Consider the following 27,825-nt stretch of genomic DNA (forward strand, 5'->3'; position numbering starts at 1 on the left):
TGCGTGTATTTATTTTTGCCGGTTGGTTGTGACGGGGAGGGGGGTCTTGTTTCTCTGCAGAGCTACGGAGGGGGCATGCGCCCCCCCCTGAACGCCCTGGTGGGCCCTGGCATGCCTGGCATGAACATGTAAGTAAGCGATCGACGTGAGTAAGGGCCCCACTCGCGTCAAGGCACGCACGGGCACGCTGAACACTCGCGCGCACACAGCAACCCCTCACGCGAATACACAGGCATGTGCACGTGTGGGTATATATTCACGGACACGTGCGCTCACAGAGGCGGGCGCAGTAAAACGCGCACATGCATTTGAGACAAATGAGCAACAACTGTCAGTATATGTACATTGAAAAAAACTCCCAGTTTTTCCAAAGCGATCACGGTTATGTAAGAATTACATAAAGACATGACGTTGTCAGTCAGCCACTTACAATGGTCGCTCTGTTCAGTGATGTTCTTGCCCCCTCCTTCATCATTCTTCCTGATTTGCTCTGGCAACCACACCATGTGTTGATGCCAGCACAGCTTCAGAGTGAACCAGAAAGGGAGGTTTGTGAAAAGGTGAAAAGGCTAAATGTGTGTGTGTGTTTGTGTGTGTGTGTGTGTGTGTGTGTGTGTGTGTGTGTGTGTGTGTGTGTGTGTGTGTGTGTGTCTGTGCGCACATATTAATTTCAGGGGCCCTGCTGGAGGGCGACCCTGGCCGAATCCCAACTCCAACTCGGTGAGTACAAACCCAGCGTACAGGACATGCAGAAACACACAGTCCCAATGCTGCACTTACTGACTCAGCCCTCTCTCTCCCTCCCTCTGTGTCTCTCTCTCTAACTCTCTTTTGCTCTCTTGCTCTCTCTGTCGCTCTGTCTCTCTCTTGTTCTTTTGTCTCTGTAGATCCCCTATTCCTCTGCGTCTCCTGGGAGCTATGTGGTATGTGACTGCACTGGCCTAGGTCCCATCTTCATCAGAGCCTCTCTGTTGTTGACAGTCCTGTGAAACTCCACTGTGCTTCTCTCCAGAAAGGTTCAGTCTGTCCTCACTGTGTGTGACCCCAGAAAGGGCTGACCTCTGGCCTTCAATGTCATTCTAGGGTCCACCTGGAGGAGGGGGGCCACCAGGAACACCCATAATGCCCAGCCCAGCAGGTACTGTGTGTGTGTGTGTGTGTCTGTCTGTCTGTCTGTATCTTAATGTGCCTGTTTAAGTGGAAAATGATTCATGCCTCAGTCAACCTTTTTTTCCCGCCAGACTCGACCAACTCTGGTGACAACATGTACACCATGATCAACGCCGTCCCTCCTGGGGGAAACAGGCCCAACGTGAGTCCATCCTTTGTTCACTGAGTGCGTGTGTGTGTGTGTGTGTGTTTGTGTGTGTAGTATATGCAATATTGCATGCAAGATGCAGCACCATTACGTTTGTAACGTGTGTGTGTGTGTGTGTGTGTTACCTTCAGTTCCCTATGGGTCCAGGGGGTGAGGGGCCCATGGGAGGGATGGCTGGAATGGAACCACATCACATGAACGGTTCTCTAGGTAACCATCCCATAATCCTCATGATCTGTATTCTAGAATCCCAGGTATAAGCTCCTACACAGAACGCTAGCTATTTTAATTGACCGTATCCCTCCCCTCTCTCTCTCTCTCTCTCTCTCTCTCTCTCTCTCTCTCTCTCTCTCTCTCTCTCTCTCTCTCTCTCTCTCTCTCTCTCTCTCTCTCTCTCTCTCTCTCTCTCTCTCTCTCTCTCTCTCTCTCTCTCTGTCTCTCTCTCTGTCTCTCTCTCTCTCTCTGTCTCTCTGTCTCTCTCTCTATCTCTCTCTCTCCATCTCTCTCTCCCTCCCTCTCTCTCTCTCTCTTTTCAAGGATCAGGTGACATGGACAGTCTCCCCAAGGTAAGAGAAAGACATCCAGATGACTGTGTTAGACGTGTGAGCTTGTCTCTGGGCCGTAGCGGCGTGTAACCGGCCTGTGTGCCCTGAGCAGAACTCCCCGGGCAACCTGAGCATGAGCAACCAGCCGGGGACCCCCAGGGAGGACGGAGAGATGGGGGGGAACTTCCTCAACCCCTTCCAGAATGAGAGCGTGAGTGCCGGGCCAAGGCGGTCAAGATGAACTTTCTCATCCCTCAGGGGGGGGGAATTTGTGGGGTCACACACATCCCGTTTCAAACACGTAGATACACTGCGCAGCAAACCCCTTAACTGGTTCCTCTCTCTCTCCCTCTCTCTCTCTCTCTCTCTCTCTCTCTCTCTCTCTCTCTCTCTCCTTCTCTCTCTAGTATTCTCCAAACATGACGATGAGTGTGTGAAGGGCAAAGGGACAGGTCGGAGTGCTGGTCTAACAGCAGAGCGGATCAGTTGAATGCACATGAGACAGGATGTGGTGTCATCTAGGCCGGTGTCTCTTCCTGGATCTGGTCCAATCAATGGACCCTGGCCCCCTCCTCCTCCTCCTCCGCCCATGTCTGTCTCTTCTCCTCCAATTTTTTTCCTCCCTTGTTTCAAGGTGTGACGCCCCCCCCCCCACCACACACACACACACACACAATCCCCCTCTCCCCCATCATCGAAACTCATCACCTCCCCATGTATAAAGGAACCTAACTCCACTGAGCAGGAGACGACAGACTCTCTGTATATTTATGTATGTATGTGACACATTCCCGCGAGCTGGCATCGAAACAGAAGGCCGTTCCTTTCCTCCTCCGCCGTCTTGTGAAAAAAGACTCTTCTGCCTGTGTAGAGACTGGAGCCCAGCCCTCTCATGAGGAGTCTCGAGATTTTGGATGGACACGTGGACGATTTCTCTATTGGCTGATTTAGGAAGAAAAGAAAAAAAAACGAAACTGATTGGATCATTTCAGAGCACCCGGGTGACTGTCCCAGCAAACCCCTCGCTTCTCATTGGATGAAGAAGATGAAGACGTCAATTGCGGTCTCTGGTCGGAGTGGGCTATGAGGCAACGGGTCACTTCGGAACTCTACTTCTATTTTCACCACCCGACCCTGAGTATAGTGTCCAGTGTACAAAGAAAGACAGGAAACGGAGAGAAAGATCGAGGGGTGAAGGGATCAGGCGCGAGATCTCCTCTACCAGACCGATGGTCAGCTGTTTTCACGTGCGCTCGGCCGAACGCCAGCTCGGTTCGTGTTTGTTCGTTTGGGTCCCTTTGGTTTCCTGTGTTGAGCGTTCTCATGCCTTGTATCTCGTTGTTGTTTTTGTTGTGTTCACTGCAGCCTATGAGTTTCCCGAGGATTGTGTGCCTAGACATGGCACACAGTAACGTGTAAAAAAAACAAACCTGTTTATAATTGTTCATGTGAGACTGAGAAGTACAACCCGAGGTCAGACCCTTTGATGTCTCGTCAGAGGAACGATTGTTGATTGAGAGAATAACAGAATGAACCATACCATATCATTCTTAGGATGCGATGGCAGTTGGAGCCTAGAGAAACGTGACATTTATTCCTACATGTGCTAGATGCAGTCAGTCTCTTAATTTATTACTGTCATCCGGAGAAACTGTGATCTTACTGTTAGTAAAGGGGAGTACTGTAGACTTGTTTTTATCATGATTTGAAATCCGATTCTCTGCCCATGTTAGATTACCCAGTGAGCAGAAAAAGCTATTGAAAAAAAAAAGAGTCCACTTCTCAGACTCTTCGAGGAAAATGTACAGTTCACAAATGTAACTCCATGCTAATTGTATTTGCATTATTTAAATGTCGAGAGGAACAGAGACTAAGGGGGAAGGAGTTTGGCACACCATCACTGAAAACACAAACAGGATAAGTTTGTTTTAATGTTCATTTGAAGTCACAAGTGAGATTACAGAGAGAGGCATATGTACATTTGAATCTACATACTCTGTTTCTTTGTTCTGGTTTTGGTGGAATTCCATTAGTGAGATGTCCATTTTGTTTCTTTTTTTTTTAATCTCATGTTATGTTTTTGTAAATACACTGAGAAGTACTATATGGGTTTTGAATATGCTATAAAGCTTCTCTTCGCTCAAAGATATGGCTACTCCTTTTTTTTGTGTAACAAAAATGAAAGGGTTTTGTTATTTCAATGCACAAGGTATGTCTCTTTTACTTAATGTACGGGAAGCCAAGTTTCCTCAAAATCCCCCCGAATTCTGGGACTGGGGTGAGAAATGCAAGTGTGTACACATCTGTGGTCGGTAGGCGTCATCAACTTGTACTTGATGTATCTAGCTGTTAGGAACAGCACACCTGTGATCCAAAAGTACCCGGACGGTTCAATCCAGGCGTGACCAGGGGAGGCGTGTCGAGTCTCACCCTTTATCTTCATACCCACCTCTCACTCGCTGACAACCTCATGTCGATTTCCCCGTACCTGCAGCACCTCCACAACTGAGGCGCAAAGCCTGTGTGAACTTGCCTCGGCTGTGCCTCCTCTGGCACGCTCACTCCTCTCATGGATTCCAGAGGTCTGGTCGTTCTCTTGGTGGTCACCTGCGTGGGCTCTGTCCCGCTTCCTGAATGCAAGGAGCTGCTGAAACCATTGGGTCTTGATGACCACAGCATGGTAGGAGGCCTACCCGGGTCAAATATCCTTTGCAAATATCATTTACCGTACTGTACTTTGGGGGTGTGCTTGATTGAGTTTACCTGTGGCTATGCAGCCACTGATATTTTCGGTTTGAGTGTGATATTTTACCTCAAGGATGATTCAATGTATGCAGACACATGTCTAAAGGGTAGACCATTTAGTATTCTTAAACAACTTAAAATCTTACATACTCTGATCCACACGTGTTTGTCAGCTATCAGGACATGTAAATGTTGTACAGCAAGTCCTGTTTAAAGGCCCAACCTTTAATGCAAATTTTTTTTGGATCTGAACTAAATGAAAAAACAATGCCATGCCAGTACTCAAAATGCATAAACTTGACTACAAAATCTATAAACTTGTGTCCTTCGACAATCTAAGTGCAGAAAGCAGGAAGTAGCTAAAATGCCCCTTGTTGTTTTCATCACTCACTACTAAACGTGGCATGTATGGAATCCAATCCATTTCACTGTGCAATCCATTTTCCTTCTTTAAGTGAATGCAATGACATCCTCATTTTATAATATGTGCTGGATGGCTATCTTTCTATTTCTCTTTCTATATTTCTTTCTTTCGAATCTATCTAATCAGTTAAAACTGTATATTGTTTTTATTGTGTGTTATTGTAGAAAGGCCCATCCAGGGACGGGAGATGAAAATTAGCATTTGCTATCATCTCTATGTGCATTACATCAGCTGCAAACTTTGCTCTACAGCTATGTTTATCTGCATTGTCCCTGTCAAATAAATGTAATAAAAATTAAAAAAAGTGGCAAATGGTTTGTCATCCTGGCACCCTTTGAAAACAGCCTGTCCTCAGTGTCCTGAGCACTGGGACAGGACCTGGCTTGTCAGCTGACCTTAACAATCTGTGGACTTCACTCTTACGCTTGCAGATCTACGGGAAATGGTATCTCATCATCTCAGCTTCTGACAGTCTGCACTTTCGAGTCAGACATATCTCGGTCAAAAGTAGCTGGATAGATGTGAGACCCACGGAAGATGCGACAGTGTTGTTGCTACGATGGGGAGAGAGGATGTAAGAATCATCTATTTGAGGTCTCAAGTCATGGACTTACATCCTCCCAATGTTGACGGCCATCTTGGTGGTTTCTTCTCCTTTGACAGAGATGGAACATGCAGTTATGGGACCACAAAAGTGACCATCTCTGCCAACCCATCCAGCTGCTGTAAGTCAACCGTGTTGTGTGTCATTCATTAGAATCAGACATCTTTTCTTCATGACATTTCTGACCATAGCATATACTGTACCTCTTCACACCTTTTACAGTGAAGTTCACCTCGTACTCAACCAAACGGGAAGGCTACTATCTAAAGCCATGCCCCAACTGCCTGCTCTGGATAGACACAGTTCATGAAAACGGTCAAACTGGAAAAAACATTGACATGTACAGTAAGTAGTGACCATATGCAGAGGGTTGAATAAATAAACCCTGGGTTGAATCAAGTGGAAATATTCAAACCACCGCGGATAAGATGAGATCTGTCAGAAGGCTGGCCGGAAATATGCACGACATTTAAAAAAGAGTTGACTTTGTTTATTAGAAGTCAGGAGAGAATAGTCATATGAGTAAGGAACGTGGTTCACAAATGTCCTTATATACAATGAATAGACAGTAAATATAGTTTCCACAGAACGTGTCCTTACAAGACACAGCATGGTCAGCAAATGGGTACAGTAGAAAAGGTAAACGGGGGATAACATCATAACTCATGGAAGTCCTGGTTTTTACATCCTTCTTACTGTCTCCAGAGAGTCTGGACATGTGCGTTCCATATCTATATGCGGACTGTAAGAGCCTCTTCTTGACCTCTTGACCTCAGCAAGAGACAAGCCTCTCGTGTACAAATATTTGGCGTATCAACTGTCTACTGTGTCACCTCCTTTTTCATCCCTTTTACAATACTCTAACCACCACAATAGAACTATGTACTTCTGATCCTTCATCTTTTGCTGTTCTTGTGTCAGGTAGGACCCCGGAACTTGAATCCCTTCATCTGAAAAGCTTTCTGAATCATACCGCCTGCCTGAACTTCCCCGAGGCGTCCACTTCCTACGACGGGGTCACAGGTCAGACAATACACACTCCCCTTTAGTCCAGTAAGATTCTGACGTTTGCTAACTGTCGTTGCAGCTGTGACAGTATGCAAATGGATCACCAGTGTAGAATAGAACCCTCCCAAACGCTGGAGAGAACCTACTAGAATGTCTAGCCAACGAGCCAGTGTTTTGACTGAAGTGATTCTGGGATGTGTCATGTATAGTATAATCAAACAGGTCTCTCTTCTTCCTTGTCCTTGTGTTCTAGAGGTGTGCTCTGACAACAAAGATCCTGACCTTTGTGATGACCTTCCCAAACCCCAGGCCTTGCAAGACCTCACCCCTGTGAGCAAAAAACTCTTTTTCTATTCCTGTCTGAAACTTGCCTCAGAAATGTTTACAGTCATGTTGTGGTGGCGTCCAAGAAAGACAGAATCGATGGCCAAAGAAAAACAAATTCTAACAATAAAAAGTTTGATAAGAATGCTTTATTAGTAACAGTCCCGGAATCATTGGTCTACCTGGCACTTGGTGGTCAAATGAATGAAATGGAAAGATTACTGAGTGACTTATATACCATGAAGTAAACAAGAACAAATACAATTTCCCGTAGAATATGTCCTTCTACAGTACAGCAAGAGATAATAAAACTTAAACCTAGTCTTTTACAGTATACAATCCCTATACGTAAACACATGTACCATTAGGATGACTCAAGCCACCACTATCTCACTGATGATCCCCTATAATCAAATACCCTTTCCCTTGCAGATTTACGGGAAATGGATTTATGTTATAGGCGTTTCTGACCACAGCAAGTCCCAGTATTCTCCGGAAGGGACACAAAGCAGCTGGATTGAGGTGTCTCCGACCACCGATAGCACAGACCTCACCCTGCGCTGGGGTGAACGCATGTACGGGCCTGTCTGCCTGTCTGTCTGTCTGTCTGTCTGTCTGTCACTACTTTTCTCTCTCTCCCTTTCTGTCTCTGTATCCATCTCTCTTTTTCAGTCTCTTTCTCCCTTCAAGGAATTCCCCCTTGCAGAAACGTGCAGCTATACAGTGTATCAACAGACATGTTGGGGCACATCCAAAACTTGGGTGAAATATCATTTAAAAAATTCATAGCAACCTGTAAGGTGGCAAGATTTGGTCAAAGGGTGGGTTCCTTTCCCTTTTAGCGACGGAGAGTGTAAACATGGATCAGCAACAGTGGTGGTCGAAGAACAAGGCTCCAACAGATCCTCTCGTAAGTGGCCGGGTCCTTCGTTATTTTTACAGTTTCATGTCTTTTGTGGTTAGTCATACATTTGGATATTTTCCCCTTGAAAACGTGTTGTTTTACCCAATTTTTCCCAGTTGAGTACAGCAGATCTGATGTGTCATATCCTCGCAATGGGACGTTTCTTCAACCCTGTCCTGACTGTCTGCTTTGGAGAGAAACTTCCACCGTGCTTGACGTCCCCACCAGACTCCTGTTCTTGTTCAGTAAGTTGACCAGAATCTCCTACGCTGTGTTTCGATACTGACCTACATGTTTGCGTATGAAAATATCAATGTTAGTCGTGAATCAAATGTTGTTATTGCAGTACCATTTACCATTCGGAAGTATCGTGTCAGAAAGGCAGAGAGAACTTTAGACAACCCCATCTGTTTCCTCAGGAAGAACAGCGAAGCTGGACAAGTTTCACCTGGACATGTTCAGGACACACGCTACTTGCCTGACCTTTCCTCAGACGTACAATTCCTACGATGGAGTCACAGGTCAGTTTGAGATCCCTGCTCTACAGGAGCCTGATGAAAGTCTGGGATCACTTTGCGCTGCAGCCAGATGGCTGGTCCTGGTTTATTTCCTGAATGTGCACTTGAGATTAGACTATTAAGTCTACCAATGACATGATAGGAACAAGTAGAGCAAATCACGTATCTTTACAATCCCAGAGGGAAATTCACTTAAACAAGAGATAGATGGGTATTGGAAAACACAGGAATACGGAGAGAGGGTTCTGATATGCTGTGCAACACCAAACAATAACAGTGTTTATTTCTTCTTCCTATCTCCAGAGCTGTGTCCTGAAGAACGTCCAAAGTAAACAGGTGGTAACTGGAGCTTGTGACATCCACCAGCTGCAATCCCAGGCATCTACCAAACGCCGTCAACATCACCACTTGTGATATGGACAGTTGTACGGCTGAATTTGTAGTATCACTGTTGGCAATGCAGCATGTGTACAATGAGTTACATGCTAGGAACTTTTATCCCATTATAATGCACACTCTTGATGTCAAAATATGACAGTATCTATTTGTAGCACAATACAAATTAAATGAAAAACACAGTAAAATGTATGTAAATGAACAATATATTTTACAGTATATTTTTCACTCGACCATAACAACAAATAAATCATGAAACTGTGTAATTGTTAAAGGGCTAATGTACTGTGTATACAGTGATTTAGTAACTAGTATTATAGCATAACCCCCTGTTTTGAACAGTTAGTGTGTCAAAATGAGCGATTTAACCCTGTCAACAAAAACATGCAAGCAGTCATGAGCGCTCCCACAGGGCTCTGGAATGCTTGCGTTCACTGGATTGTCCGAAGACAGCAGCTGAACCCATTGCTATGCGACAGTGCACAACATCCCTTGTTCAGAGGGGCTGTTTTATGCTGGTTAAAACCAGAGAGGGGAAAGAAACCAGGCGAGGCAATCTTCTGTGAGTGATCTGGCATCTCGAAAGCCAGTTCTCATGGTAGTCAATGAACTTTGCCACATGAATCAAGAGGCCGACTCTTGTGCAGACTGGTGTGTTTTGTTTTCTGCACCCAAGGAAGAACATAACAACCTCCAGCTAGAGTAATGTTCACAACAATCCCCACGTTACCTAACTGTGGCCTGGAGGCTTAGGGGAAACTTAATTCTTTGAAACTGATCACCAGACTTGGCTGGTGTAAACAAGCATTCGTTGAAAGACCATCATTACAAATTTAAAACAATTAGTTTGACTTGTTGTACTAGAGCATACAGTAAGAGGATGGCTGGTAAATGTAGGCAACCTCACACCCATAACCCCCCCTCTGTTGTATAACTCCCTCTGTATGACCTTTGAATATTTACATTACATTTAGCAGACACATCCAGAGCAACTTACGGTAAGTACAGGGACATTCCCCTGAGGCAAGTAGGGTTAACTGCCTTACCCAGGGACACAACGTCATTTGTCACTTCTGGGAATCAAACCGGCAACCTTCTGATTGGTAGCCCGATTCCCTAACCGCTCAGCCATCTGACCCACCCTCTGAATATGGATGCCTATATCATTGTATAGCTGTCCAGCTAGCTGTATCTCTCCTGACTCTGGCCTAAGAGTCCAACTCTTGAAGCGGGTGATGTCCTCCACTTGGGAATTAGGGCTTGTAGTTGGTGTTGAAAGCACAAAGGGTTGCATCAAAAGCAAACTGCAGGATTCATGCTGTTAAGAGTTATTTGGTTTGATGCAGGTTGAGGTTCATGGAGCCCAGCAGGAAGTATTGGGTCCCATGTCGGGATAGGGTTTCCACAAACACCAGATGGGTGTTCTCGTTGACAGACAAAGATTACTGTAGAACAGCAGTGTAGTAACCAGATCTTACCTAACAGTTGGGTGCAGCCCAGTAGGTTAGGATGTATACATATGCTGTATATGTGTACATATATGTGTACGTATATACATACATACTTACTTTGTACATATATATATATATATATATATACAGCTTTAATATTAACCTACATAACCCACAGCGATGTGTGTATGTATGTGTGTGTGTGCAGTTAAAGTCGTTCAGTGCAACGGAAGAGAAAAACGAGCAGGGGTTCAGCATGTACAGTATGTTTCTTATGTTCCTCCCTCCCTCCCCTCCAGTGCCCTCCCCTCCCCTCGCCATTGTCCCAACCGCTTGGCTCCAGGGTCTCTCTTCCCCCAGTCAGTGCAGCCATGTCTCTCCAGCTGGCAGCATGTCTTCTGGCCCTCATCTCCCTGAGCGCCGCGTCCGCTCTCGACTGTAGCGACCTGGTCAGACCTCTCATTCTGGAGGACCATAGCAAGGTAAATCCAGCCGCCTCCGTTTTGCATGCGAAGGAAATCTCCATGCAAACTCGGAGATTTGATCTCGACTTGAAATCGAATCCTCCTCCGGGATTTCGTAACTGTCGTTGACGTCATTCACTGAAATCAGCTGAACTGTACTTACTGTGGCTTGTTCCAAGTGATAGTGGTAAATGATAAGTGTTAAACTGAAAACGTTTCTTCGGAAGACGTTCAAAATACTTAACCTCTGCATTTTAAACGTTTGAGTCTGCACACCCTTTTCTGTTCTGGGTGAATCTTGAGCCACTCAAAAGGGTGTGTTTTTTTTTTTACAATCCCTTTTTGTATCCTCGGCAGATCCATGGCAAATGGATCCTCCATGTGACCTCATGGGACAGCCCCCCGCTGAAGAACGATCTGGCGACGTTGAACAGCTCCTGGATTGAAGTGGCGCCCACGTCAGACAGCACCATGATGAGACTCTACTGGGCAGACAAACTGTAAGAGACCAACCTGGTCTTTTGTCAGGGACGAGCGAGAATTCCTCCTCTCGCCATTTCTGACTGGAAATAATGTTGATGTTTACTGCTTCATGTTTGAACTTTCCAGGATAGACGGCAAATGCCTGCAAGGATATGCTAACATGACCGTCTCAGACAGCACCACTCATATGACTTGTAGGTCAAACACCAAGTTGTCCACACATGCTTATAAGTAGCTGTTATAACGGCTGGCTTCAGGGTTAGGGTTGATGATGTCATTTTCTCCAATGTTTAACAGTCACTATCCACGGCCATACGTCTTACCATGAAGGGAAATACTATGAGACATGCCCTGACTGTATGCTGTCAACAGACACCACTCTGCTCCCAGACGGAGAGACCAAGGGCAGCTACATCTTCCTCTTCAGTAAGTTACGCCACCGCCCGGATCAGGCACTCGTTGTCTCTCCTCCGTGTTGGAAAAAAAGAAACGCAAAAAACTCCCTCCTGCTTTGTGGTTGTCCACCTTTCATCCTGCGGGGCTTGGTCTGACTCCTCTTTCTCTCCTCCTGTTTTTCTTTCCTTCTCACTCATTTCTCTCTCTCTCTCTCTCTCTCTCTCTCTCTCTCTCTCTCTCTCTCTCTCTCTCTCTCTCTCTCTCTCTCTCTCTCTCTCTCTCTCTGTCTGTCTGTCTGTCTGTCTCTATCTCTGTCTGTCTCTCTCTCTCGGTCTGTCTCTCTCTCTCTCTCTGTCTCTGTCTCTCTCTGTCTCTCTCCCATGCTCACAGCGAGGACTGGGCATCTGGAGGAATCTCAGCTGGAGACCTTTAAGAAACAGGCAGAGTGTCTCAACTTCCTCCCAGACTACATTTTCCCCGGCACAGGTCAGGTTCCTTGTTTTTTTTAATCATCACAATCCAACCACAGACCTCACTTCACACTCCCTGAGTTGACCCCCCCCCCCCCAAAGAAACAAAACAAAAACGAACAAACTGTTCCTCCACTCTCTCCAACATGAACTGTGTCTCTGTGTTACAGAGGTGTGTGCTGATGAGAGAGAGCCCGCCGTCCACAGTGACCAGGAAAACTAAGGCAATATCAACCAATCTTAACCAATGCATCCACATTGGACTGTAGGCACATCCAAATTGAAGTCCAGATGCAACTGGATTGTATTGTAGCTCCAGATATTTGGAGTACTTATGTCCTAGAAAGTGACTCTGCTTGTTTGATCCAATGTGTTTTCTGAGGTCTGCTTTGATGAGTTTTGTTGTGCTAAAAAACTATATTATCATCCTATGAGAGATTGTTATAGTCCTTTTGGAATAAATGTATGGAACACAAAATATTACAATTTAACTCAAGATGTTCTTTTTGTAACAATGATAAGCTGTTCCTATATTAATCACACGAAGACTGTAATTTTAGCTTTTACTATGGTGTCCTATAGTGTTTTATAGCTCTCTAGTGCTCTCTGGTGGTGCTGATTGAGAACTCTCGTTACTAACAATAACAAACTCATCCTAACTTGTTGAGGTTGGTTTAACACAAAATAAAAGTTCTCACCATTTAGTATTTGTCCGTGGTAACTTTATTTTATATATTATCTGAACTTGACAAGGGTGGCCTAGTTTGTGAGTTAGTTCTAGTTCTGCTACCGTGTTATTTCCTTTTATGCACACTTTGGACATCGGATATGCAAACCTATAGGATTTAAAAGGGCAAGTAAATAGGCTGTTGCCAGGTAACTCTTCAGAAAGGGAAATCCCATTTGAAGAAAGGGCCACCTCTCACTTGGGTGATCACACACACATTCACACACACAACAACCCCTTTGACTTTGTGTGATTGATTCGCCGGGACAAAAGCAGTTTCCAATCCCTTGCAATAGCATGACTTAAACAAGAGAGGCTAGGCATTCAGTCTGGTGGTTTTTCTTTGAAGGGGGCACTTGTCAGAGAGCTTACTGTTAGACAAGATGCAGTGGGATGCCAGGAAACAGTTGCTGTTACGTAAGAGAGGTCTGGGGCTGCATGTTCATTCAAGGCTCTTACTGAAGACTGTTCACTGATCCATTCATGTGGGGAAGCCTCCTTCTGCACATAATGAAATCCGTACGAGCCAGACTTGCAGTGGGACTGTCTGTGGTCTGACAGAAGTCTCTCTCACTCTCTCTCTCTCCCACTCTCTCTTTATGAGTTGAGTCATGGCTGTCCAACAGGTTGTATCTCTCCTGGCCTTGGCCTCCATATCTGCTGCATCTTCACCCAACTGCGAAGCACTCGTCAAGCCCTTTCTACCGGATGACCTCACCCCGGTAAGTTGAAATTATTTTCCATGTTGTTCTTTTTTTGTTGTTGCGAAAAATAGAGTGTGCAGTAGCTGCCTGTCTAGGTCCTTGGGCCGGTAAGCCTGGAACAGGGCGCCAGAGAAACCTTGGAACATTGAGACCCAGGGGACTCCAGCAGATGGAGAAGCTCTGAGTTTACAGCCTTCAGCAGCATCTGTGAGCTCTGTGTATGGGCGGAATGTTCTGGATCAGCGACAAAGGCCTCCTACCCGAGGGATAGAGGGGAGAACAAGGAGGGCTGGAGGAGGGTTTGCCGTTACTGAATGGCTCCCCCTAAGGTTTCTGCAATTCGGTCTCTTTTAGGGAGTCTTCTATGAGGATTCAGGTTAGATTGGTGCTAATCTGTGGATTTTATATGAAGCTCATTGTGACTCTGCCTGTAAAAAGTGCTACACTCAAAAAGTTGGATTTTATTTGATTCCAGTGTTACAGTGTAACATTGGTTTGAAGTCTGGAGGACCTCACCTAGCATTACGGGTGTGGAAAAAGGCAGGCCAAAAAATCTTTCAGAGGCTTTGCACTGGTCTTGCAAATAGTCTGAAGATATGGACACTGGCCAGTCATACTGTGACTTACAGTTTGGGCTGTTACTTGCAGGTGTACGGGAAGTGGTTGATGGTGCTGGGGGCTGCAGACCCAAAGCCTTACCATGAGGCACTGGGTTCAGTGAGAAACTCCTGGATGGAACTGTCTGCTACCTCGGAGAGTCAGGTGGTGACTTATCGATGGGGGGACCGCCAGTGAGTGCCAGTCCACCGAGAGTGACCACAGTAGTAGGAGAAGCAGTTTTCTAATAGTATCGATTGATTTTTCACTGACATGAATCCTTTGTAAATAACTGGACTTGCTGTGTCATGCTAACGAGGGCTCTTCCATTTGTCGTTCTCTTGCGTCTGTCGTTCTGCAGATTTGGTAAATGCCACTTTGCTTCGACAAACGCGACCATCTCGAGCGGTGCCACGACTTTTACCAGTAAGTGGCTCTTGGTCAAGGAGACAGACCCTCCTCTTGATCTGAGACCAGCCTCCCATCCCTGATCATCCTCTTATTGAATATCCATTAAGTGTAATAGCTGGTCCTGGATCAGTACTTAGAGATACCCAATGAGCATGTGCTCTAACAACCAAGCAGGGAGCCTTAAAAAGCCGTAGGTGGCAAAAGTGAAACGTTATTTAATGTGTGTACCGTATGTTGTAAAGTAAGTTAGATGTAGTTCTTGTCAGAGAACTCCTGCTTCAGAGAACATGTCCCAAAAGATAGTCGATTTGTCGTGTTCTGATATCTTGGCCCCACAGAAAATTTGGCAGTGCACAAAGGTCAGATTCTGGAGACGTGCCCTGATTGTCTTCTGTGGTCGGACAACTTCCGTAACCGGGACTACACTGGCAGGTTCCTCCTCCTCTTCAGTAAGTCCTCTCCTGGGGCCACGGCCAGAGTCGTAGTAGAGTCGATGGAACTAAGCAGTCTCACATGCATGATGTCAACGTGGCATGTTTCTGCGACGTCCCCAGAAAGCATCTCTCTCTGTTTCTGTCTCCCCATCTCCCTCAGCGAGGACAGGGAAACTGGATCCAGACTACGTGGAAACCTTTAAACAGCAGGCGGTATGTCTGAACTTCCCAGAACCACACACCTATGATGGAGAAACAGGTCAGTGGTTGTTTAGTCGCTACCTATGTAAAGCATAACAGTGAAAGACTATTAGAGACGCATAACGAGTAGGTAAAAGGTTAATGAGGTTTTATATTGGAGTATAAGTAAGCATATGTAGATTCCCTACATCGCAGAATTAACATTTTATCATCCTATAGTTGTTTTTAGAGCCCATAAAAATAAATGAATTCATTTATAATATAATTGATACCGATAGTTTGGAAAATGCCTAATATCGACCGATAATTATATTCCAAATGAATATAAAAAACGGACGAAACACCCTTCAACCATGTTATTGGTGTTGGCGTTGCATAGTTTGCCCACCAGAGGGTACCAGAGGGTTGTACATTGTACAACGCCCCTGTTGGCAACACTCGTGTATAGAATGACACAAATATGGAGGACCAAACCTGCCAAAATTAAAAATAAATGAATAAATAAATAAATGTAGCAATAAATGTAAATAAATGAATAAATAAATGTAGCAATAAATGTATTTATACCTTAAAAAATATAAATATATAAAAATAAATGTATGAACAAATATTAATTATGTCATTTATTATGACATAATTAATTTATTATGGAACGCCGAGTTAGTCAAAATAAAATAAAATAATAAATATGTAAATAAATAGATAAATACATACATAAATAAGGCTATGAAAAAAATTCTGAAAAAAAAAATACAAATATAGCATTATTTAGCTGAATCCATTTACCGACATCAATAAATAAATACATTTATTGATTTCAAAATGACGTTTTTGTAAAGACAACATTTATTGATTTCATGGGACTTTTATTTCCTAATGCCACATTTATTTTTTGAGACTTTTACACACCACATTTATTTCCACATATATTTCCACACCACATTTATTTCTGTGGTGTGTTTATTTCCGATCTCACATGCAAACGAGAGGGGCGTGGTTATCTTCGGACCAACGCAGCTCCACACAAGATCGAAGGCAGATAGGGACACCTAGATTCGGTAGATGATGGAAGACATTAGTCGTGTCAGAGATCGCATGCTTGCCTTATAGATCAAATATAGATAATATATAAATAGTGCATTCAATTAGCTACACTAAACATTACATAAACAGTTCATCCCTCACTTTGTAGCACACTGTTTGTGCTACGTTCTAGCTTCTACTTTAGTACATTAGCCTACTAGCATCAAAGATCTCCGTACTGATACTGTAACGTTAAATGTACTATATGCCAGAAAATGGACCAAGAATTATGCTAAAACTATTTTGATGCCTCCATTCAAGGCAAGCATGCGATCTCTGACACGACTAATGTCTTCCATCATCTACCGAATCTAGGTGTCACTATCTGCCTTCGATCTTGTGTGGAGCTGCGTTGGTCCGAAGATAACCACGCCCCTCTCGTTTGCATGTGAGATCGGAAATAAATACACCACAGAAATAAATGTGTTGTGGAAATAAATGTGGTGTGGAAATATATGTGGAAATAAATGTGGTGTGTAAAAGTCTCAAAATCGGCGTTCCATAATAAATGGCCATGTAACTAAATAAATACATTTATTTTTATATATTTATATTTTTTAAGGTATAAATACATTTATTGATAGATTTATTTATTCTTTTATTTTTACAGGTTTTGGTCCTCCATAAATCCACTACCCCGCCCCTCCCCTCGCTTTGTGCAGACTACACACTTTCATGGCACACCACATGAGGGCGCTAGCTTGATTGTTAAGGCCCGGCATATTCCAACTGAGGCTTATAGTTTATGATGTGGCTCCACATAGACTCATTGTTAGAGCTATATCTGCTAACTACTTCTATTCTGGGGATTGTTTCATTAGATATAGGTGGTCAGTGTAGTCATGTGATCTGATTGACAATCAATACAAATGATTACCAGGTGTGGTTCACAAATGAGTGAATGATTGTGAGTAATTGTGACTTTCCACAACTGTCATTTGTGGTGGGAGCGATAGCTCAGTGGTGAGAGCGTATGACTGCAGAGCAAGGGGTTGGAGGTTCATATCCCCCAAGGTGCTCCGCTGCCTCCTTTCTGTCATGTAAAACATGATAGTATGTCTTTAACTAGTGGAGTTTTTAAGGATAAATGTTACTATTCCAGGTAGGGGGAAGTGGGGCCCCAGTGGCGCAATGGATAAGCATGCAAACCATGCAAACCATGCAGGTAGGCTGGTCTGACACAGCAGCATAGCATCAAATCCCAGCTCACGGCTGGAATACAGCTTGGCCTCCGTCATGCAAGGTCCCTGTTTCCCATCGTGCTTGGAGTACAGCAGGGCCTCCAACACACAAGCACCCCAGTTCCCATCAGTGCTGGACTGCTGTAGGGCCTTCCAACACGCAGCAGGGCCTCCGACATGCAAGCACCCCAGTTCCTGTCATGCTGGATTCCCATCATGCTTGAAATGGAACAGGAAGATGATGATGAAAATAAGTTTTTTTTAAGTTAAGTGTGGACGTTTTAAAGATACATTTTACTATAAAACTTTCTACTTCTTTAGGGGCAGACCACAGAAGCCTTCCATGAGATTTGAACCCAAGATCTTTCTCTTTCATGGTACACATGCTTATCCACTGAGCCATCAGGGACACAAGTGCACATGGACTCGTTGAAAATACATCCTTAAGGTTAAGTGTGAGGTCATTAAAGAGATATTTTCTGCAAGGAAAGACCATTTCAGCCATCTATGGGATTTGAACCCAACACCCTTATCGTTCATGGTACACATGCTTATCCACTGAGCCATCAGGGACACAAGTGTTCATGGACTCGTTGAAAATACATCCTTAAGGTTAAGTGTGAGGTCAATAAAGAGATCTTTTCTGCAAGGAAACACCATTGCAGCCTTCCATTGGATTTGAACCCAAGACCCTTAACTTTCATGGTACACATGCTTATCCACTGAGTCATCAGGGACACAAGTGCACATGGACTCGTTGAAAATACATCCTTAAGGTTAAGTGTGAGGTCATTAAAGAGATATTTTCTGCAAGGAAAGACCATTGCAGCCATCCATGGGATTTGAACCCAACACCCTTATCATTCATGGTACACATGCTTATCCACTGAGCCATCAGGGACACAAGTGTACATGGACTCTTTGACAATACATCCTTAGGTTAAGTGTGAGGTCATTAAAGAGACCATTTCTGCAAGGAAAGCCATTGCAGGGGATTTGAACCCAAGAGCCTTAACTTTCATGGCACATATGTTTATCCACTGAGCCACCAAGGACACAATGAAAATACATCCTTTAGGTGAACTGTGATATTATTGAAGAGAAAGTTTCTGCTTTCATCAGGGAATATTAGAAAAGCCATACATAGGATTTGAACCCAAGGCCCTTCTGAAAGGCCTTAGTTGAAAGGAGCCACACACTTAACCAGTGAGCTTTCCAGGGACCCAATGTCACAGCTTACATGACTCTCCCACTACAATGTCTCCCAGGAGACAGCAGATGAACTCACCACAAGAAGCTATACCACTAATATATTTTTTTAAATATATGTCGGACGATATATTGGAATATTGGATTTTTAAATAACCCAATATTTGTATTGATATCGGCCTTAGAAATCCTTTATCCGTCAGGCTCTATGTGTTTTGTAGCCACAAGGGGGAGATGATGTGTTAAAGATGTGGGGGAAATACTGCAACTACATTTTAAGCCTGTGAGGCTGAAATGATTGAATTTTTATTCTGTTGGGACTTGACATTATCTGAGGGATATTTTGTACTTTCTGATACGGTTGACAAACTTTTAAAACATCTGAAAAGGTTTTGCGTCACTGTTGGGGGAAGGGGGACGGCCCCTTGAAGCAAGCAGCTAGCTATGTTTGTTGATCTATGCTGCCAATCAAACTTTAAGATGTCAAGTACACCCCATGAAAACTCTTGTCTTTCTCATAGTAATTAAACATTATGGACATTTGATGTTAAATAAACTGCCCCAAGCACACTTATTATCATAAAAAATATTACATCTCTTTCATATTTTACCCTCCCTGCTGACCCTTCTCCATTGAGAAGTCGGCAAGGGGAGCGATTTTAAACAATATACAGTTGAGTTTACCTTGGACTAGGAAACAGCAATGAAAGCAACTTCCTCGTCCGTGACACTGAGGAACACTGCTGAAAACGCAGCCTACTCGGGTGCCAGTCATCCCTCTCTCTTCCCCCTCTCTCTCTCCCTCTCCCTCTCTCTCTCTCTCATCACAATCTCTCTCTCTTTTCCTTTGGGTTGCAGAGATGTGCCCATACACCAGCGAGGACACAGACTGACAGACACATTCTGAAGAGGAGACATTTAAGTCATCGGAACCCCGGACAACCATGACCACCCGAACACTCATGATGTAGCAGTAAAGACGTAGAGATAAGTTTTTTTTTACTGTAGACACTGGATCAAATGGTATTAACATAACATCCTGGGACTAAATAGTGCTTTAACACCAGCATAACCACAATAGAGAAATTAAATGGTACATTTTAAGTTGTATTCTCAAATTCTGGTCACCATACATTGTTGATTTAGGTGAACATGAAATAAATGGTTTTACTGTAAAACCGCCAGGGTTGTACACCAGACAACTTGTGGTATAGTGAATGGTAAAACAATCTAAAGCTAAATATTGCTAATCTTACTGTAACTGCACTTTTTATTTCAACAGTAAAGAAACATATATATCAAGGAATTGCAGTGTATAGTACATGTGAAGTGCATACAGAGAGCCCACAACAGGAACAATTGGTGCATGGCTACAAAGATACTTGGTATTAAAAGAGTTCACAGCACAAACAATGAGTAAACAATGAAGATAAATCCTAATAAGTGCAATAATTGAGTGAATTATTTGTGTAAGGCAAATTATTCATTTCAGTCACGCCATTAAGGTGCTGTTACCTAGTTGACAGAAATCGCATAATCCCCATTCTGCTGTACAAAACTACATCTCCACTTTCACCTTTTCAAGAAGGGTTTGAGCTCTGCCTTGCCAGTTTTACCACTATACCAATTCACTCATTTAAGACCTGCCAACTAACTGAATGTCCCAGTCATGACCGCGTTGGTGGAGGTGAGGGTGAGGGGGGATCGGGAGTGTGTTTTCAGCCCCTTCTTGCAGCTCCGGAGACTCAGCCCACCAGTTTCCGGTACTGGCCTCCCAGGGTGCTCCTCAGACTCTCCATCCTGGAGGTCCTGGTGCTGCCCGACTGGGAGGCAACCTCCGCCCCCCCGGCCTTGCACCGGAGCAGGGCCGCCACCTGCCTCTGGCACTGGGACGAGCCAAAGTAGTAGATGAGGGGGTCCAGGCAGCAGCTGATGCTGCTCACGCACATGGAGAGCAGGTAGGCCTGGTAGGAGCCGTCGGCGTGGTGATGGGACAGCTTGATGTAGTGCACCAGCAGGATGACGTTGGTGGGCGTGAAGCACACCACGAACACCACCAGCACCGTCAGGGCCATCACCACCGCCCGGGTCTTCCGGGTGCGGTTGTCCACGTTGGCGGCGGCCAGGGCCTGGACGATGCGCGCGTAGCAGACGGCGGTGATGACCAAGGGGATGAAGAAGAACACGGAGGAGTAGATGGGGAAGAAGTACAGGTAGTAGGCGCGGAGCTTGGAGACGTCCTGCACGTCGTGGCAGGTGGTGATGCCCAGGTCGGCCAGGTGGACGTCCTGCCTGGAGAGGAGCAGAGGGGTCACCCCCCCAGCCGACAGCAGCCACATCGCCCCGCACACCACGGACGCGGTCCGCGGGCACCGCCACACTAGGGAGTCCATGGGATAGACCACGGCCAGGAAGCGGTCGATGCCGATGCACATCATGAGGAGGACCGAGCAGTACATGTTGCAGTAGAACGCCGCCGTCACCAGGCGGCACATGCCGGCGCCGTAGATCCAGTCGTTGCCGTGGAAATGGTAGGCGATCCGGAAGGGCAGCAGGAAGGCGAAGAGCAGGTCGGCGCACGCCAGGTTCATCATGTAGATCACCGCCGGCTTCCGTGGGCGGATCCGCCGGGCGAACATCACCACGGCGACCAGGTTGAGGGGGACGCTGACGAGGAAGACGACGGTGTAGACGGCGGGGACGAAGGCGGTCGCCAGGCGACCCTGGAGGAAGGCGCGGGCCCTCTCGGAGACGTGGTAGCTCTTCTTGGGGTGGGGGTGGGGGTGGACCTTCGCAGGCTGCTCCGCGCCAGAACCACTGTCGCCGTGGTGATCCCACAGGTCCAGGTCAAGGTAGTAGTCAAGGTCAAGGTAGACGGGCTCGTCCGTCACTGTCAGGAAGAACCCTGAGAAAGTTCTCGGGGAAAGTTTATCTTCAGAGGCTGAAGGGAGAAAGCATGGGATGGGTTTAGTATTGTTGCCATACCGACAGCTGTTCTGTACATAGGCTGCCATACAAGCAGCAGCGATGAACAAATTATCATTCATTCGAACACTGATCTACATCTGTCTCAACCCTGGTCCTCGGGACACCCTGCCCTGCATGTTTTAGATGTTTCCCTGCTCCAACACGCCTGGGACCGAATGATTGTGTCGTATTAATGTGTTTCTGACCCAAGTTAGTACTGACTGAGGTTATTTGTTCGGTCAGTAGCACCGCTTGTGCGTTACTACAAGTCTGTGCGCACAGGTAGTTTTACAAAACGATGAAAAATAAAGCTTGAAACGTTGTCACTATGGTTTATCTCAATAAGAAAATGTATTTCATAGTTGCTATAATTCTATCCTTGTAAAATGAAAACATTTAAGAAATGTTACTTACCATTGTTTTGAGCATATACTGAGGTATGGAGACAAAGTGCCAACGTCGTAAAAAGTAGATAAAACATTTCTAGAAATGATTTCTATATTCAAAATTCTCTGAAAAATCGCTTTAAAGGGTGGTCTATGTATGACGCAAAACCTACTGTTCATACAAAACAACTAAATGGTATTCCGTTTTCATATGAGCAACGAAAAGACGTTTGTCGAATTAACTTTCCGTTGTCCATTGGTTGGTTGTGACAGCCGCGCCTACCCCCCGGACACGAGGAGCTCTCCATTTCCAAGGAAGCAAGAATGTATTGCAGAAAACAGCACGGACATCATTTTAATGTTCTTATTCTACACTTTTATATGGCATTTACATATGTGTATATACTTTTTTCTTTGAATAAAGTTCTATGACAGAGTTTATATTACGAAAACATTGCGTGTGAAATTCCTATAAAAGCATGTTTTACAGTATTAGTTGCTGCTTTTACATTCCCGGCATTCCTGATTAATTAACTCATTAAAACGTGCTGAAATCGTTTTTAATTTATACTTCACAATACATTTAAAAGTTGAGTCTACAAAGAATACATGTTCACTAATCATCATGAAAATGTTTCTAATGTGTGTGAATTCAAAAGGCACAGGTGACCTACAGCAGGTCCAGAACTGCTGGCTAGAATGACACTTCATGAAGTTTCCACTGTAAATACGTTTTGACAGTAGTGCATTGTACAGTCGTCCAAGTCCTTGAACACTTTTCTTTTTTTAAACGTGACAATGGTGTAAATGCACAATATCATTATAACGTCTACATATAAAAGTTTCATTATAATATCTTAAAAAATATATTCCATATACAATCACTCAGTGGTCCTGAACAAACAAACAAACAAACAAAAGGAAGCGATACAATTTGACAATACAGGGAACTAACATTTCATTGTGGACTGGATTTCCTTTATTAAGTGGTGACCATTGACTTGTCACCATCAGCAACAAACGAATATTATGTCTGTTTGATTTCACCACTGATGATCAATGAGCAAACTGATAGACCACATTTAGGCTGCATTACGTCCCACACCATAACAAAATAACATAGAACAAACGGTTGTCGAAAGGCGCGATCCTTTCACACAGACGTTCTCCCTTTCTCGTTTGTTTTGTGTCCCCAGTTGATCCCTCACTTTCCATAGAACTTCTTGTTGAGGAGGAAGATGAGCAGGTTGACGTTGACTTTGGCCTTGTCGAACATCTTCATGACGGACACCCCCTCGTACTGCAGCTGCAGGAGGTCCTAGATGAGCACACACACATGTGCCACTATAACCTTTTTATTATGAAGAGAGCAATATTTCTTTATCATGATGTGCAAACGGGGAGTCAGGTGGCTGAGCGGTTAGGGAATCGGGCTAGTAATCAGAAGGTTGCCGGTTCAATTCCCGGCCGTGCGAAATGACGTTGCGTCCTTGGGCAAGGCACTTCACCCTACTTGCCTCGGGGGAATGTCCCTGTACTTACTGTAAGTCGCTCTGGATAAGAGCGTCTGCTAAATGACTAAAAGTAAACGATCACCCTCACCCCTCCCGTTTGCTGATTGTGAGTTTTTACATGGTCAGCGTGAAATATGGTCGGCTGGTCAACGCTGGATTCATGGGTTGATTTGTCGCAATGTGCAATGTGGTTACCTGGAAATGCAGCTGGACCTTCTCCATCTCGACTCCCATGAACTTGGCCTTCACCTCAAAGTCTCCCACCTCCTCGCTGGGCGAGATGTCAAACATGACATTCTTGAACCTGGGAGAAAACAAGCAGAAAGGTGAGGTTGCGACGATTCGGAGAGGGGAAGAACAGGACGTGCATGCGGAGAGCATAACCTCCTGTTCTGCTGCCTCCATTGTCCTGAGGTCACGGAAATGGGCAGCAAAAGCTGTTTTTGCCGCAACCTTTCGGATCGCAGATCGTGGACGCAAGCAAAGTAGACAAAGTGTGCTATGTCCCTGAAGAGGGTCATAAGCGTGTTTCGCGGCAGATGCAAAGACACGCCGATTGCGTGTCGTTTGCGTTGTCGTCGTGGGGTTTCCCCCGTTAAACGTGGCCTACAACTCCCAGAGTGCAGCGAGGGAAACCCAGAAGCTGCCTTGACTCACCTCTGAGCCACTATATTACTGAAACCGTCTCACCATAACAGGAAGAGCACGAGAGGCAAACAAGGGGGGAGAAGAGACAAGACAGACGCTGGGGGAGAGGAGGGGCGGGGGGGGATCTATGAGCAAAGTCCCTTAATGATGGTTTTCCTTCCGGTCCCAGAAACAAAACAAAAAAGCTGACACGGCCTGCTTCGCTCTCACATCAAAGGCCTAGGCGCTGGTGCCAAAACTGCCGTGTCACCCACAACACTTACCACACTACACCTCCCCCCCCCCCCCTCCACCACACCCAACACCCCCCTCCACCCAAATCAAACCGGACCAGTCTGGGAACTGCAGAAGCACTCACTGGTTGGTCTGCAGTCCCTCTATCTCAAGGATGACGCCCTTCTCGTGCAGCCTGGCCGCCGTGTACTTGAGAGACTGCTGCTTCCACTTCTTGCTGCCCTTCTCCTCGCCCTTCCTGTCCAGCTTGATGGACCTGCGCGCGTTCCTGAGGAAACGCAAAAACATCTGGATGTTAAAACCGCCCCCCCCCCAAAAAAATGGTGTCAGAACGTGACTGGGTCAGGAACTCCATCGAGGACTCCGATACACCAACAGGTTCACGCGCCAACTGGGGTGGCGCAGCGCTCCTAATCTAATTGTACGTGGGCCTACACAGTGACAGCAAAGCCAAGGAGACGCCAAGCATCTTGATATGCTTAACTGGGCTGCTTTGGGCGTGGTTCCGGGGCTGTACTCACTTCCTGTTGAGGTTGTCTAGGCAGGTTCTGATGTAGGTGTCGTAGTAGTTGGTCTGGTCCTGGTAGAAGGCCGTCTTGGAGTTGAGCGCGCTCAGTGTCTGCTGGAGCTTGACGAGCTCCGCCTTCCTCCTCTGTCTGTAGCGTCTCTGATACCGGATGTCCTGTCAATCACACACGCATGAATCTGATTGGCTTGGACGACCTGGCAACTGTATTTAAGCGTACAAGGCGGCCAAATCATCAAACATCGGTGTACGTGTGTGTGTGTGTTCGGGTACGTGCGTGTGTGTGCGCGCGTCCGTCCCGGGTACCTTGGCGATGTCGTTGATGAGGTCCTGGTAGCCGTTGGCGCCGCTGGCCAGGCCGGCCTGCTCCAGGGAGCGCAGGTTCCTCAGCACCTTCCGCTTCTTCTGCTCCAGGGGTAGCTGGCGGTCCTCCTGCCCCGCCACGCTGCTTTTCAGGCCCTCGGGCGCCTGGGCGTCCTGCGCCGCGCGCCGCTCCACCACCTGGGCGTGCTCCGCTTCCTGCGCAAGCACACACACACACACATCAGTAACTCTTATGTCACGGTCCAATGGTTGGGTCGTGCGAACGAATGTGGGTTTGGAGATCGTCCCGGCCAATCGCGAGGCGTTTCCTTGGGGGTATTGATATGCACGACGGTGTGGAAGGTTACACAAGGTGGTGTGGGGGGGGGGGGGGGTCGTGATCACCTGAAGGGGTGTGGCGGGGGTCTCCAGGGTCTCTGGTAGGGTTTCTCCTGGCTGCATCCTCACCACGTCCACTATCAGCTTCTTGGTCCTGGCGCGCGCACACACACACACACACACACAGAGATGAGTAGATGCTCCATGACCTCACAAGGGGACTTAGCTGATGGTTGATTAGCTGATGTGACAATGATATTTTCCCATTACAGTTTGACTAACATGTACCTACTATAGTAAAAAAAATCATGATATGATTGACATGTTCTGAAGAGCTGCCACCCAGTCATGCTCTGCAGTGCGATATACAGCGTTACATGTTTTCAACAGGCTCCGGCAGAGTTTGTCCATACATATCCACTGAGATAAAACAATGGCGTCACCAGCATAGGAAGAGGTCATCCTGTTCTGAGAGACTCTTTTTTGAAGGAATTGTAATAAATACATCGAAACGAGCCCTCGTCTATAAGCCTGATAACCCCTGACCACCAAACCTCTTCCTGCCTGGACAGGAAGTGATAAGCGGCAGGAAGGGTCTGTCAGAGAGGGATTGGGAAGTATGCATCCAGAATGGAAACTGTTTACATGTTGTGTCACAGAGCTGAGAAATAATCCTAAAACTGTTCAATTTTCAATGCTTCAGCCTTTGAATTGCAAAATATCCCTTTCTCATTGTACACCATTGTTATTTGTATAAAAAAATATCATTCAAATCCCAATATGGTTTTGGGTTTGTTTTTTGGGGGCTTTTAGGATATTAGGGCAGTCAAATTAAGATATTCAATCTACTACCTTAGATCTAGAGGAAATGGAAAATTCCCAGCAATTCCCCTCTTGTATTTACAAAAGATCCGTGTTAACGCAGTGCAAATGTAATTATCCATGACGTGACTTGACTACTAGTGTTGCTTTCGTCCACGAAAATCATGACGAAATATTGGCGTCAGCGACCCTTTATTACGTGACGAAAACGAGACGAGACGAAGGCGCTGGTCACGTGACCACGGTGTCTTACTTGGTCATCAGTCCCTTCATGTCCTTGTCGTCTCCCTCCAGCAGCTCAAACTTGCTGGTGAGGGTCAGGGAGATCTCCGTCTTGGCCAGCTGGCTCAGGGTGCTCTCCTTGTTGGGGTCGTTGGGGTCCACCGCCCCCTCGCCTGGGGACACGGCCAGGTGAAGGCGACACGTCACATCTTTGTGCTTTGCTTTTTGGTTTGTTTCTGAGGTCTAACCATGCTTGGAGAGGTAGGCCCTTGGAGTCATGTTTCTGTCTAAGGTCTGATGCTTGCGGGAGTGTGTGTGTGTGTGTGTGTGTGTCGTACCGAGCAAAGCCTCTACGTCTGGTGCGTCTCCCAGGTCCTGCAGCAGCTCATGCAGAAGATCGTTGTGGTCCGGGGAGATGGCCTCTAGGTGCTCCAACACCAGCTACACACACACACAGAGAAATGAAGAGCATTCTATTGACTTCCTCCTCGATCCTCATCAACAACCCCGCTCCAAGGACATAGATGAGGTATACAACTATGTGAATCGTCGAATTAGAAATACAGGAATGTCTGTGGCTGGATTATCTCGAGAACTGGGCACTGTATGTGCGGCAGGTGTTTAACCCGGGTCCCAAGAATGTGCAGTGGTGCGTGTGAAAGTTGTTTGGAACAGGCCTGTAAATATATCAACTATTTTGCCGCCGTGAGCGGCACTTAGCTGCTAATAACTAGCTAATAACCCGCCCAGGGACGTGGTTCTGACTGCACTAATCAGTTCACTGCAGGTTCAGGGAAATTCCCTTCGTTACTCATCCCTGTGTTCTCTTCCACACATCCCGCACAGGAAACCCTCGAATATGGTGGATGGTTGGTGCAAAACAAAAGGTTGAGCAGATGTCTGTCGTCGGTGAGCCATTGTTGTTTTGAGTCCTCTGGGTGGTGTGTGTGTGTGTGTGTGTAGGCGGGTTGTGGGGGGGGGGGTTAAATTACATCCCTGAAGCTCCATGAAGTTCAGACATCTGGTTCTAACCCGTCCTCAGACACAATGTACAGAGGAGGCTCGTCCTCATCACTACTTCTGCTGTTCATCCGGTAAAAGGGGGGGGGAGAGAGAGAGAGAGAGAGAGAGAGAGATCTCCATATGCCTCCAAAAAATAGAGTTGAGGAAACAGACTCTAAAGACAGGAGGAGGGAAGGAGATGACGAGGTAGCAGCATGTGAGCTACAGAGTTTCCCAATCTAACTCCTTTGGATAAAAGCATGCA

At 45.8% G+C, this 27,825-nt stretch overlaps 4 protein-coding genes across 4 annotated transcripts in view; 2 read left to right on the forward strand and 2 right to left on the reverse strand.

Moving 5' to 3' along the window:
- The window catches only part of LOC134014984 (single-stranded DNA-binding protein 2-like), a 16,502-nt gene extending 12,494 nt beyond the window's left edge, over positions 1-4,008 (forward strand). Inside the window, exons 6-14 of the mRNA XM_062454222.1 lie at positions 40-128; positions 675-720; positions 888-923; positions 1,084-1,138; positions 1,242-1,312; positions 1,450-1,528; positions 1,856-1,884; positions 1,976-2,074; positions 2,271-4,008. Of these exons, the coding sequence (XP_062310206.1) occupies positions 40-128; positions 675-720; positions 888-923; positions 1,084-1,138; positions 1,242-1,312; positions 1,450-1,528; positions 1,856-1,884; positions 1,976-2,074; positions 2,271-2,300 (534 nt within the window). The 3' untranslated portion in view covers positions 2,301-4,008. The remainder of the gene's footprint in view (positions 1-39; positions 129-674; positions 721-887; positions 924-1,083; positions 1,139-1,241; positions 1,313-1,449; positions 1,529-1,855; positions 1,885-1,975; positions 2,075-2,270) is intronic.
- Positions 4,009-4,324: 316 nt separating this feature from the next.
- On the forward strand, positions 4,325-9,062 carry LOC134014983 (uncharacterized). Its single transcript, XM_062454221.1, has 11 exons — positions 4,325-4,543; positions 5,464-5,606; positions 5,696-5,757; positions 5,859-5,981; positions 6,558-6,659; positions 6,898-6,974; positions 7,401-7,543; positions 7,811-7,878; positions 7,989-8,117; positions 8,292-8,393; positions 8,694-9,062. The coding sequence occupies exons 1-11, from the start codon at positions 4,433-4,435 to the stop codon at positions 8,720-8,722; spliced, it is 1,089 nt and encodes a 362-aa protein (XP_062310205.1). The 5' UTR covers positions 4,325-4,432; the 3' UTR covers positions 8,723-9,062.
- Positions 9,063-19,853: 10,791 nt separating this feature from the next.
- Positions 19,854-22,256, reverse strand: f2r (coagulation factor II (thrombin) receptor). Its single transcript, XM_062454209.1, has 2 exons — positions 21,979-22,256; positions 19,854-21,538 (listed from the first exon to the last, which is right to left on the reverse strand). Exons 1-2 carry the CDS (start codon positions 22,043-22,045, stop codon positions 20,343-20,345), a joined length of 1,263 nt encoding a protein of 420 aa, XP_062310193.1. The 5' UTR covers positions 22,046-22,256; the 3' UTR covers positions 19,854-20,342.
- Positions 22,257-22,496: 240 nt separating this feature from the next.
- The window catches only part of iqgap2 (IQ motif containing GTPase activating protein 2), a 28,981-nt gene continuing 23,652 nt past the window's right edge, over positions 22,497-27,825 (reverse strand). Inside the window, 9 exon segments of the mRNA XM_062454091.1 lie at positions 22,497-23,268; positions 23,660-23,768; positions 24,471-24,614; positions 24,868-25,028; positions 25,179-25,391; positions 25,581-25,668; positions 26,590-26,731; positions 26,897-26,999; positions 27,324-27,339. Of these exon segments, the coding sequence (XP_062310075.1) occupies positions 23,155-23,268; positions 23,660-23,768; positions 24,471-24,614; positions 24,868-25,028; positions 25,179-25,391; positions 25,581-25,668; positions 26,590-26,731; positions 26,897-26,999; positions 27,324-27,339 (1,090 nt within the window). The 3' untranslated portion in view covers positions 22,497-23,154.

The sequence above is a fragment of the Osmerus eperlanus genome, chromosome 28 (assembly GCF_963692335.1).
Source record: "Osmerus eperlanus chromosome 28, fOsmEpe2.1, whole genome shotgun sequence".
Taxonomy (NCBI): Eukaryota; Metazoa; Chordata; class Actinopteri; order Osmeriformes; family Osmeridae; genus Osmerus; species Osmerus eperlanus.

Coding starts and splice junctions, on each gene's coding strand:
- LOC134014983 (XM_062454221.1), top strand. CDS start 4,433: ATGGATTCCAGAGGTCTGGTCGTTCTCTTGGTGGTCACCTGCGTGGGC. Junction 6,660..6,897: donor TTCCTACGACGGGGTCACAG/GTCAGACAATAC, acceptor CTTGTGTTCTAG/AGGTGTGCTCTGACAACAAA. Junction 7,544..7,810: donor CTGCGCTGGGGTGAACGCAT/GTACGGGCCTGT, acceptor TTTCCCTTTTAG/CGACGGAGAGTGTAAACATG.
- f2r (XM_062454209.1), bottom strand. CDS start 22,045: ATGTTTTATCTACTTTTTACGACGTTGGCACTTTGTCTCCATACCTCA. Junction 21,539..21,978: donor AGTATATGCTCAAAACAATG/GTAAGTAACATT, acceptor TTCTCCCTTCAG/CCTCTGAAGATAAACTTTCC.